This window comes from Eretmochelys imbricata, chromosome 6 (assembly GCF_965152235.1).
Source record: "Eretmochelys imbricata isolate rEreImb1 chromosome 6, rEreImb1.hap1, whole genome shotgun sequence".
Classification (NCBI taxonomy): domain Eukaryota; kingdom Metazoa; phylum Chordata; order Testudines; family Cheloniidae; genus Eretmochelys; species Eretmochelys imbricata.
The window spans coordinates 75,727,772-75,740,598 of NC_135577.1; the positions used below are offsets into that span (position 1 = coordinate 75,727,772).

The window sequence follows — 12,827 nt, forward strand, 5'->3', positions numbered from 1 at the left end:
TGTTTGAGTTAGATACACTGTCGCTGTATGCAGTACTGCCACCCCAAATGTTCAAAAATTATTAGTCTGGCCCCCCAAAATCATGAGATTTTAAAAAATAATAAATGTTGTTTGGGTTCTGGCTTTTGAGCCTTTATGGTGCACTAGCTTTATGTTTTTCAAGACTTTTCTTTGCAACCATAAAGGCTACACACCTTTTTTCTTCAATGAAAGCTGAGATTCTCATGCAATTGGATCTTTGATTCTGGGCTTTAGGAATAACACATGATTCTGGGCTTTAGGAATAACACAAATCACAAGAGTTGGTCACACTGTAAAAATAATAACTAATAGCTCATATAATGTTCTAGTGGCCATATTCCACCCTAGATGTTGCTGCATTTCATTGGCGAGTGAAGGTGTGTGTGTGTGTGTGTGCAGTCTGCAAAGTACTGGGGGATCCCTTGAGCATGAGTGGCATTATATAAATGGCAAATATGATGATGGTTACTAAGACGATGAAGATCTGTTTATACGTTCCATAGATTCTTTGCTCAGTCATCAATATTTTTCACAAAAAAATGCTATGTGGTGTTAAGGATACTCCTTCCATTGTGTGGATATCTTGGTAATAGATCTCTCTCTACTTTTCCACCTGATTTGGTTCTCTTGGTGCTATCTACCCCACCCCTCAGTTCCGTCCTGTTGCCTGCTCAGATCCCCCCTCTCTCTGCCTTCCCATCTGATTTGGTTCTCTTGGTGCTATTTACCTCACCCCTCAATTCCCTCCTGTTGCCTGCTCAGATCCCTGGGATGGAGGGTTGAGGGGGGAGGAGCGGCAAGTCCTCTTTCCCCAGTTAGTGTTCATCTTTGGGGAGCTTCAACAATGGCTGGTAATCCCACTTCATAATCCTGCTTCCATCATGCCAACAGATTCCCAATATTGGCTGACCCCTGGTCCTTGACTCTTCCCCTCCTGATGCATTTTCAAGAAAAACTTTGGCCTCCTCTAAGATGTTATAATGGAGATGAAGCTTCCTTCTTTTAAGCCGGGGGAGCTATCAAGGGTCTGTAAATTTCCCCTTACCACTTACATAGTTTTAGTCTGTTTCAAACTTTGACCTTCTATTGTTTAAACAGTTTACTCATCCAAACCCTTTACTCACCTTTGTCCTCCCAGGAACAAAGACAAATCTTGATCCTTGTTTTCACAGTTATGCATGGAATTTCAATATCAAGTAAGATAATTTTAGTCACAGTGATGGAGAACAGAAAAAGCATATCCTGTCACTATTGTGACAGTATTTCTACAGATAGAATCTAATAGTTTCATCTGCACTGTTTCTGTGAAAACTTTATTCCACTGGTCTGCGAAAATGACAAGATTAGCAGTTCCAAAGGCACCCAATTCTGCGTGTTCTTTTGTGTTTTTTTTCAGGCTGAAGACTAAGATTGGATGGAGTTCAGTAAACAGTTCTCTCTGGCTCTGGTAAAACCACCACTATGATATTGCATTCAGTTCTGGACATTTTATTATCCAGAAATTTGAATGTGGATTGGAGGGAGTTTCAGAGAAGAGTTATAAATATGATTAGTGGGCTGAAGGGATTTGCTTACAAGGATAGTTTTAAAAGAGCTAAAAATACCTAGCTTGACTGAATAACAGTTTAGAGAAATATAACTGTCTGTAAGTAACATCACCAATACAGAATAATTCTTTAAGATGCCACAAAACAGAATAATTAAAGTTGGAGGATGAAACTGAGAAGACAATTTAGTGTATAGCGGGAGAAATGTCCTGACAGTTTGGTCACAGTCTGCATATATGCCCAGTAAACAATACGTAGAAAACAATTCTGTACAAAGAGATGATAGGATTAGATTTAAGAGATATTTTCCATCTCTATATTATTTGAAAATGGGAAAGTAAGCGACTGCACTTGAGGAAAGATCTAAGTTTGATATCACAATGTTGCATTCAATTTTTATGCGAGAGATCACTTGAGTTAAAATCTTCCAGGACACTGGGATCATTTGGTCACCTTGTTTTCTCCTGTGCTGCCAGTTCCCTCTAGCTCCTTGCTGCAATGTTGTTCTTTCTCTGCCAAACATTTCTCACTGCTTCCAGGCCACCTCTTCCAGACTCCATCTAGTTCCAGGTCATTATGCCTGAGTGTGCATTTCACTTTTTTACTTGAACACCCTACTGTAACAGTGGACTGTGCACATACATTCCTAACCACACGAAGCAAATGACTTCTGAAAATTGTTTTTGGTGATGGAGGGGAAGGAGTAGATATTATACCATTATATGTTACTTAACAGAGTTGCATGCGGAAGCCTGCACAGTGTCTCCTCATACAGTTCTTAGCTGTAAGTAGGGTTGGTCCTTGACTTTCATAAGCACTTTCATAAAGCTTTCACTTTATGTAGTCAAGATACCCTGTTGCATTTTGACAGTTTAGGCAAAATGAGTATATGACAGAGCAAGCTTCTCTCTCAGCTGTTTCTCCAGTGAGTTTGGTTTCTGATCCCTATTTGTAATGAATATCTTGTGTCAGGTAATATTTTTCCCATTAGAATGCTAGAAGCTTAAGACTTCTTACACCTGCTCTTAATGTGTACCTTTGCAAAATGTGTAAGTGACAATTGCTAGTGGTGGTCAGAGGTATAGCAACTTAAGAGCAGATTGACAACAGAATTGTTGAGCGTTTTTCTGCATCTTTTTAACCTAATTGCATCATCATGTTCTCCTGCCTCCCCCTTGATGTTAACCCCTTCTATTCTGATTAGCTCGCTGTAGGAGTTGTCAACTGTCACTTAACCCAGAACCTCAGAATATTTTGTTCTCTGCAAAGTTTCAAAACTACAAAATTCAAAAGTGTTATCCTGTGCTTTCTTATTAAACTAGTTGTGTGCACACAATGCTGTTACAATCTTTTAACATGGTGTAGTCCTGTCCGAATAGCAGGCTAAATGAGTACTTTGAGGGTGATATCTGACTTAAACCAATGTAAGAAAAGCATTTCATAGTTAATGCTGATAGTGTCCTTAATGTAATGTGCCTCAGTTTTCTCTGCATATAGAAGTATAGAAAATTATCCATTTATCTGGTAAAGGATCATATCAACTGAAATACTTAAGATCTATTAATAACTTTGAGCCATGTGATTAATGTGTATTCCACCCAAATCCAATATTACGTTAACTTGGCTTTAGGTGTATGACTTTCCATTTTCAAAATTGAACATATTAATTAAAAAAATATATACAAACTGAGAATTTTTAAAATGCTATTTAGGAGCCACTGTGATGGTCTCTGGCTAAAACCTTCATTATCTAAAACATATCTCATAACTTCTGAAAATATTTTGTAGGCTATAATTACTAGTATGGCCTGCCTAAATATGAATATATAATATCCGTTCTTAACACATTCACCTGCTAGGTGATCACTATAATCCTATTATACAAATATGCTGTTAAATATTTAGAAAGCCCAGATTTTTTTACTTGCTAGACAATTATAAGTCTGGACAGACTCCATAAATCCTTAAGAGCTGCAGATTATTCAGAATACGCATTACTGCACATATCAAGAAAATACAAACAAATTTTAAACTGTAATTTTGTCAGCCAGTTATGGCTGAGGGGAGAACAAGGGAACCCAAGACTTTAAGGGCATGTTTGTGGAATGTTCCTCTCACTGTATAGTGTGCTGAAGTGGGGACAGCTTCTTTAAGCAAAGGTTTACTTGGAATACCGAAGCGGGGAAAGTTGGAAAACCAACCACTCATTGTAGAATAACAAAACATCATTCTATCCAGTAAACAGCAGCTTTGATACAGAGTACTTGGTTCAGTAGTAGCTAGAGCTCCCTTCCTTCCCCACTCTGAACTCTAGGGTACAGATGTGGGAACCTGCATGAAAACCTCCTAAGCTTACTTTTACCAGCTTAGGTTAAAACTTCCTCAAGGTACAAAATTATTTTACCCTTGGATTTCCACTGCCACCACCAAACTTTATCTGGGTTTACTGGGAAACGTAGTTTGGACACGTCTTTCCCCCCAAAATCCTCCCAACCCTTGCACCCCACTTCCTGGGGAAGGTTTGGTAAAAATCCTCACCAATTTGCATAGGTGACCACAGACCCAAACCCTTGGATCTTAGAACAATGAAAAAGCATTCAGTTTTCTTACAAGAAGACTTTTAATAGAAGTAAAGGAATCACCTCTGTAAAATCAGGATGGTAGATACCTTACATGGTAATTAGATTCAAAACATAGAGAATCCCTCTAGGCAAAACCTTAAGTTACAAAAAAGACACACAGACAGGAATAGTCATTCTATTCAGCACAGCTCTTTTCTCAGCCATTTAAAGAAATCATAATCTAACATATACCTAGCTAGATTACTTACTAAAGTTCTAAGACTCCATTCCTGTTCTGTCCCCGGCAAAAGCAGCATACAGACAGACACCGACCCTTTGTTTTTCTCCCTCCTCCCAGCTTTTGAAAGTATCTTGTCTCCTCATTGGTCATTTTGGTCAGGTGCCAGCGAGGTTACCTTTAGCTTATTAACCCTTTACAGGTAAGAGGATTTTTCCTCTGGCCAGGAGGGATTTTAAAGGGGTTTACCCTTCCCTTTATTTTTATGACAATCATTCTATCCAGTAAACAGTAGATTTGATGCAGAGTACTTGGTTCAGTAGTAGCTAGAGCTCCCTTACAGTTACTGGTTTTCTGGATTTCACTAATCCAGATGGAGACTAGCCATTTAGAGAATACAAACAAAATCAAAGCGTACTTGAAAATGAAGCTGAACTGGAATTGATCATATAATGGTTGTCATTTGGGGATATTAAATTAGATGCATAATGTAGTTACTGTGTCTGTAGCTTCTGTAGTGCTGTTAGCACACAATCAGTACATCGTACTTTGGCAATAAAATATCTAGTCAGTCAAGAAAAATAGACAACAAACAAATGTGTTGGTCAAGCTCTTCACTTAATGATGGCACCTTTTTATCCCTATTTAAAACTATGAAATCCACTCCGACACAGACTGACTTACACTAATGTACGTGTTTTAAGTAAATATTTGCTTGGCTTTCAATTATTTTTCTTTTATTTTCGCTCTGAATATGATGCACTGGCCAATAATGTGTTATAATGCAACACTTCTTTTAAGGGAACATTCAGCAGCTCCTGAGTAATCTCTACCCTGTTGTTTCTTTGAACGCCCTTGTTTCTACCTCATCATCCGAAGTCCTTACTCACAGAAATGGGCCCCAGCAAATAACAGCAAGCCAACATTTTGTGCACTTAAGACTGTTTTTTTATAAACAATTACACAGTAGTCCAAACTAACACACAATGTCTGTTGAGCTAGTCTTTACTGAAGGGGACTCCACTATGCAGGGGTGCTTTGGAGGGCAGGTGGGAAGATGATTGCAATGTGGAGATTTTATGATTTGTCTATTTGTAATATACAGTTGTTTGTTCAGCCTTTTTCCAGCTTCCTGTTTCACTGTATTTAGTTTAAATAAAGCTGGTTGGTGTGGACTGCACACCTTCTGACTTCTTGCGTATTTTATTGGCTCCTTATACTGTAAACATTGCTACCATTAGTGTCAGTGAATTTAATGTGGTTTTCCCTGTTAAGTTTCCTGGGGAGACTGAAGCCTGACTCCAGTGCTTGTCTACACAGGGACACTAAGGAAAACTGATTCAAATTAACTAAATGTGCCAATTAAAAATGGATTCGTTTTACTGTATGAAACTCCTGTGTGGACACTCTCATTCAGAATTAAAGAGGCCCTAATCTGATTTAATTTGATTCACTTTGGAAGTGTAATCTCTGTATAAAGGCAAAACTGTGCAGTTTACTATAATTTGTGGCAGATTACTCAGAGCCACTCAGTTTCCATTTTGCTTGCAAGAGACCAGTACCTGGACGTTACAAGGAGAGGAGGATCAGGCGGACCCTTCATCCTGTTAGGGGTGTTTTCTCCTTTGAGTCTCTGGTTTCACACTTTCCCTGAAGTTCTTGGTTTCCCATCTATTAAATAAACTTAATTTTGCCCACCTCAGACAGGAGTTGAGGCTTACTTTATAAATATTAAGTTGACTTGTCTGATGACTTTATTTGAATGAAAAGGTATTTTTATTGTTAATGACCCAAATTCTATAATCAAATACATGAATGCAACTTCCATGGGCAAAACTTGCCTCAAAATGCTGTTATAAGGAAACCTATTTCTGCTTTCTCTGCCATGCTTTTATCTTAAGAAGAAATGTGCTTGCATAGAAGGAGCTGTGGGGTAACTTGTAACTGCTGGCAATACACTGGTCAGAGCCTTTGGAGAGAAAGCAAAGTGCATGTGCTGGCCTTCTAAGGTAGTTTGGGCTTGGTGGGAATATCACAGTGTAGGCAGGGAACTGTTCAGCCTTAAAAAATCCCCAGTCAGAAGGGAGTAAAATGTGGGTCTCTGCCCAAGAGATGTGATAGCTGGGAGCCAGAAGTCTAAAGTGACTTCTTGAGTGACCACAGGGGGGAAATACAGAAACTGTAACAGATCCTTGTTATGGTTTAGACAAATTAGTCAAAATAAATGGCCCCAATTTTTTTCCTCCTATGGAAACCTTATTGACCTCAGTGGAGTTGCATGAATGTAAATATGGGCAGAATTTGACCCACAATCTTTTTTAATTGTTTGAGAGTGGTTTGGAGGTTCTTTCATGTGAAATAAATATCAGTGAAAGTTATTGTGTTTGGGAGTTTAATGGTTATATTTCTGGTGATGTTGAGTGAAGTGGAAATGGCAGCTTACACTTTTCATTAAGACTGTGGTTACTGATACTTGTATCAGCCAGGGAGTTCAACAGTAACTTACCTTTTCAGCAGTGTATGGGGGGATATCTGCAGAGTTGACAAGCAACTTGGCTTTGGAAGGGTGGTGCAAGTTCCCTGGAAAACTCCATGTAACCCCTTGAAAAGGCCCAGATCAAGAGCACCTGGGGGTAAATGTTATGACATCAAGCATGAATTTTAGTGTTGCCATCCTTTTTGTGTTAAATTCTTCAGTGGAAAGAAGGGCATCAGGAAGTATATTGAGAGAAGATTGTGAAGTTGTGCTACTAATTTGAAGTTTGTTACATCAAAATTGCTTTCATTAAGTTTGACGGCTTCCTTTATTTTTCCTTTTTACAGGCAATGTTACTGTAGAAGATTAGTCAGATGCCTTCTGTACATTCTCCACATCACATGCTGTCTCATGCAAGCTTTGAAACACTGACCACATAATTTAAATGAATGAATAGTTAGGTAAGCATAATGGAAGGCACTCATACTATCCTCCAATTGCACAGGCCCATTATGGAACTCTGTTATGTCAGCTTCTATCTTCCAAAGGGAAAGGTCAGAGGATTTACATACAAGGGCTGTGTAACTCTAGACAAATCCAATAAACGTTTTCATAACTGCTGTCAAGTAAGAGAAGGGTCAGAGACAGCAGAACTGAGAGAGCAACCTTATGAAAATGTTGGAGATATTTTTTTCAAGCAAACTACCACTAAAGATATTCTCAGTGAGCTGTATAAACTAACTGCTGAAAAAGAGAGGCTGTTAGCTAACCTGCTCAGTTCACACAACATTCTGGGTATTAAAATGGGAAATCAGGAGGGGATGCTACAGGATGCCTCTGGAGGACTGAAATTTAAAGATGATGATCTCTTAAGTTTCAAGGATCAGCAGGAAATCATTTTGGGATCCACAGATCAGAAACCCAAATTGAGAAACAAAAAGATGAGGAAAACTGGCAGAAGGAGAGAGAGCTTGGAGGAGTTCATGAACAAGAAAGTGAAAAAGAAGGTTCATGGCGATTTGGAACCTTCTGTGTTAAACAGGACAGACAAGCAACTGGAAAATAAAAGGACATTTCCCACCAAATGTTCTGCTGGCAGCTCTCCAGGTTCCTTTTCCAATTCTAATTGGCAGACAGTAGAAGACCAGGATGATTTACCATTTGACATAAATATACCACCAGAAAGATGGAGAAAAGATGGCGATTTTCTTGAGTGCAGTGGGACTTTGAAATCAGATACAGACCTGTCTGATTCTCTATCTGAATATGACAATGATGTATTTGGAAGTTGTATTACACATCCCAGTGCTGGTCTACTGGGTGATGCAGAGGCTACTCTTAAAGTAATGAAGGTGCAGCACAGCAGCCCTTTGTTGAACTCTTTCCAAGACAGTTTATCTAACAGATTTGAGGCCTTAAACAAGACTGCAGCAGCTGAAAGCCTGCATGGTTATGAATATACTGAGCAGACCTACAGTGAGAAACCTGCAGCCAGAGTTGTTCCTAAAGTACAGGATTTGAGAAGGTGTATTCAGAAAGTTATAAAGACCCATTCAGAGTCTGATGATAACCTTTCTTACACTGATACTCAAGAAGATAAGGAAACTGTTAAACCTGTTCTCTCTGAAGTGTGCAGTGAATTTATACCAAAAGCTGAGGTATTCAGTATAGGTGAAGCTACTGTAGACTCTAAGTACACTGTGATGCAGGAAAAGGAACGCAGTGGCTGTGTTTTGCAGTGCAAAGAAGAGAGACCGCAGATTACTGATGAGTCATGCAACCTTGTGGGAGCAGTCAATAAAACCCTTCTGAAAATTATCCAGAATGACAGTTTAGATGAAGCTGCAGAATGGACGAGACTACAACAAATTACAAGAGCAGACAAAAACCTACCAGGCTCAATTTATGACAAAAAAGCTACCGTACCCCAGGAGAGCAACAAACGTCTGTTTTTAAATCTGCCAATACATTTAAGAACTGATATTTCTCAGACAAGCACTAACGTTAAACCGGAAGAGAAAAGGCCGCTATCACCCTCTATAGTTGCTGTCTGTAATGTTTTTAGAAATTCACATTCAGGATCCAACGCACACAAACAAATGTCACCTATTCCTTCTCCTTTATCTTCGAGATTGCCTAGTCCACAGCTGCACCATAGGATTCTTCCACTACCTACACAGAACATTGAGGAAGAATCTGTGTTGAATGACTATCGCAGTGGGAGACACGATGCCACAAACCTCTCCTTTGCTAATGATTTGGAATCACAGTTCTATCTGAAGTTTCCTGAATCTGGAGAATTGGGATTTTCTGTAAGACAACCGGGCCTACATCAGTGCACAACCGGAGAGTGTTTGGAAAAATGCACTATCCAAGAAAAACTAACTACTCAGACGCAGCAGCAGCTATGTTCAGGTTAGTCCCTATTTCAGACTATAAAAAATTCTGTCAAACTCTAAGCATCTCAGATGTGGTCTTTTTAATAATCACCAATTCTTAGGGCTTAAACAATGCATTTGCAATTAAAGTAGTTTGTTTACTATTTAAGGCTCTGATTCAAAATCTGATAATATATTTGGCTTTTATTAAAGTGATCATTATAGTTTGCGGTGTTTGCCAGATATTTAGGTTCACAACATTTATCAGAAGCTGAATCTTTCACACATGTAAGATATTCATATCTACCATATGATATGCATCCAGTTATAAGTGCATTTCCTACACAGCGTGAAAATTTTTACTTGCTTATTTTCCTGTTTTATATGTTCTAGATTGTCAAATGGACCGAATATCTATTGTCAAAACCATTTTGTAGTTGATTTGGGTTATCAGATGGTATTTTGCACTTGTAGTGCAAGTAAATTAACTTATACTAACTTGGTTTAAGATTGGTGCTTTGGCCATGTAACTACAACAGATTCATATAAATGCTGTGATAACAAAATGTTTGTGTTTTAAAGTGTTGCACGTGAGAATCATGTTACAATATACTTGTATAATGTGAAATATATACTGCATGCTGGACAAATATCTCTGCATCTTGTTAACTGGCACAACAAGGCCCAGGTTCTTCTGGGAGATTGGAGTACTGGGGAGTTTTAGTTCTAGAGCATCTGGGTGTGAAGAGTTAGGGGAGGGGTGAGCATTCTTTGTGTGATTTTACAGCTTAAGGGAGACGGCTACACACTTCAGTGAATTCTCAAAGTTCTTCATAGATAAGGGAAATGAGAAGGAAACAGAACAGTGCTTCCATACCCGCAAAATGAAACTCTACTCACCACCTTCATAAAGATACTGTTAAAAAAAAAAAAAAGTCACTACAGTTTTTCAAATCTTTTTATCCAATATCAAACTTTTGTCTAACTACAAATCACTGAACTCTAGAAGAGAATAGGATCCAGGTGCCAGATCCAGATTTTTTGGAACTGTTTTACCATGCTGTGTCTGGCAGGGGTGCTGGAACAAGTGATCTCTTCGGGTTGGTTTGTTTGTTTTAAAGGCAAAAATCCAACATTTAGTGGTATGACTGTGAATGAAACTTTTCATACAGCTCTACACAAGCAATTCCTTCCTCACTCCCACAACTATCAACTGAAGTCATGAGACTAGAGAATCAAGATGACGACTATGACTCTTGTGCTGTTATGAATAGGTTTGGGTGGATATTTACGCTCTTTCATTCTGGGATACCCACTGCACGCTCCAGCAGTTTAAATTGGAATACTTAGCTGACTATGGATAGTAGTAGATGCACTGAAAGCAGTTCCACGATTTGGTGGGTAGAGGATGCTCTCTATATATGCTTCCCTGGCTCTTTGCCATCGCTTTATTTATAGCAAATAAAATGTTTTGGTGGCATTGGGCTTATATCTTTTCTTGCTCAGGTTGGTAGGGCTGCCAGGTGTCCAGTTTTTGACCAGAACGCCCGATTGAAAAGGGACCCTGGCGGCTCCGGTCAGCACTGCTGACCCGGTTGTTTAAAAGTCTGATCAGCAGTGCTGCAGGGCTAAGGCAGACTAGTCCCTACCTGTCCTGGCACCATGCTGTACCCCAGAAGCGTCCAGCGGGTCCGGCTCCTAGGCAGTGGGCCCATGGGGCTCCACGCACTGTCCCTGTCCCAAGCACCGGCTCTGCACTCCCATTGGAAGCTGATGGAAGGGCAATGCCTGCAGGTGAGAGCAGCACACAGAGCCTTCTGGCCCCCCCGCCTAGGAGCCAGACCTGCTGGCTGCTTCCGGGGCCCAGCGCGGCGCCAGGACAGGCGGGGAGCCTGCCTTAGCCTTGCTGCACCGCTGACTGGGAGCCAGCCAAGGTAATCGCAGGCCCCAACCCCAGCCCTGAGGCCCCTCCCAAACTTGGAGCCCCCTCCTGCACCCCAAAACCTTCATCCCTATCCCCACCCAAGAGCCCTCACCCCTGCCACACCTCAACCACCTGCCTCAATGCGCAGCCCCCTCCCACACTCCAAATCCCTTAGCCCCACTCCGCAGCCTGGAGCCCCCTCCTGCACCCCAAACCCCTCATCCCTGGCCCCACCCAGAGCCTGTACCCCCAGTCCTGAGCCTGTACCTCCTTCCACACCGCAACCCCCTGCCTCAACCCACAGCCCCCTCCCGCATTCTGAATCTCTCAGACCCACCCCACAGCCTGCAGTCCCCCCCGTACCTCAAACCCCTCATCCCCAGTCTCACACCCCCAGCTGGGGTCCACACCCCCTCCCAGACCCCAACTCCCTACCCCAGCCCAGAGCCCCCTCACGCACCCTGAACCCCTCATTTCTGGTCCCACCCTGAAGCCCGCACCCCCAGTTAGAGCCCTCACCTGCTCCAGCACCTCAACCCCCTGCCCCAGCCCAGTGAAAGTGAATGAGGGTGGGGGAGAGCAAGCCACCAAGGGAGAGGGAATGTAGTGAGCAGGGGCGGGGCCTCAGGCAGGGGAGAGGCCTCAGGGAAGGGGCAGGGCTATGGTGTTCAGATTTGTACGATTAGAAAGTTGGCAACCCTACAGGTTGACTATCCATCCTTCACTTCAACGTACGGATTTCTGTATCTCTTCACTTATACTTGTACTGAAGTGCAACTGCTGGCCCACTAAGCAGGCCACAGCTTTCACTTTATCAAGTGAACTATTAGCTGGACAGAATTTATGGTCCAAAAGTACTTCATTAGTAGAATTCTTGAGAATTGTTTCTACGGGCAGTAATGCTGTTTGAATTATCAAAGTCCAAATTAAAAGTTTAAGAAGAGATTAAGGCTTGCAAGAAATAATTAAATAACTCCCGTTTTGAAGTTTCTGTAGCCTACCATGCCATGCAAACTTTGCTGCCATAGAAGTCTAAAACCAAACCCTCTGTAGCTGCTGTTTAAATGTTAACATTTAAAACACTATGGAAACTTGTACCATTTTTCTGAGGACATATATTTCTGTGTATATTAAATGATGAGCAAGCCTTGTTGTTAGTTGTTCACTGTGGTAAGAGAAGCAAAGGGGATTTCTGTTATTTGGATCTAGTTGGAGATCATCTGATAATGTTACATATTTGAGTTGGCTTTGTGAGATGCTGCAGTGTTTTCTTTACATTTTAGTAGCCAGAAGTTGATTGACATGTCTCAAATGGACATGACATCATCATGGGCAGTTCAATCAGGCCCCAATTCCTGCAAATGCTTATGCACATGCTTAACTGGGTTACTTGTGCATGTGCTTAGCTTTACCACTATAAGTAGTCACAGGGGGATTGCTTAGGGTAGTGAAAGAACACACATAAGTCTTTATAGGATCACGGCCACAGTGTGTATAGTTCACAAAAAGAAGTGTATGGTAGGGGGTTTGTGCTGCCAAAGACTTGACTGCAGTTCTTGGGCTACATCATAAATACACTTGTGAGGCCTCTGTCTATCTTACTGTTACAATCAAGTTGAGGACCTGATTACAAATATCTGTACTGTCAGACCCACCCATTCAAAAGTCACGTATCACGTCCA

General features: G+C 41.0%; 1 protein-coding gene across 1 annotated transcript in view; it reads left to right on the forward strand.

Moving 5' to 3' along the window:
• The first annotated feature begins 7,313 nt into the window (after positions 1-7,313).
• The window catches only part of FMN1 (formin 1), a 358,987-nt gene continuing 353,473 nt past the window's right edge, over positions 7,314-12,827 (forward strand). The window contains exon 1 of the mRNA XM_077820284.1: positions 7,314-9,258. Within this exon, the coding sequence (XP_077676410.1) occupies positions 7,314-9,258 (1,945 nt within the window). The remainder of the gene's footprint in view (positions 9,259-12,827) is intronic.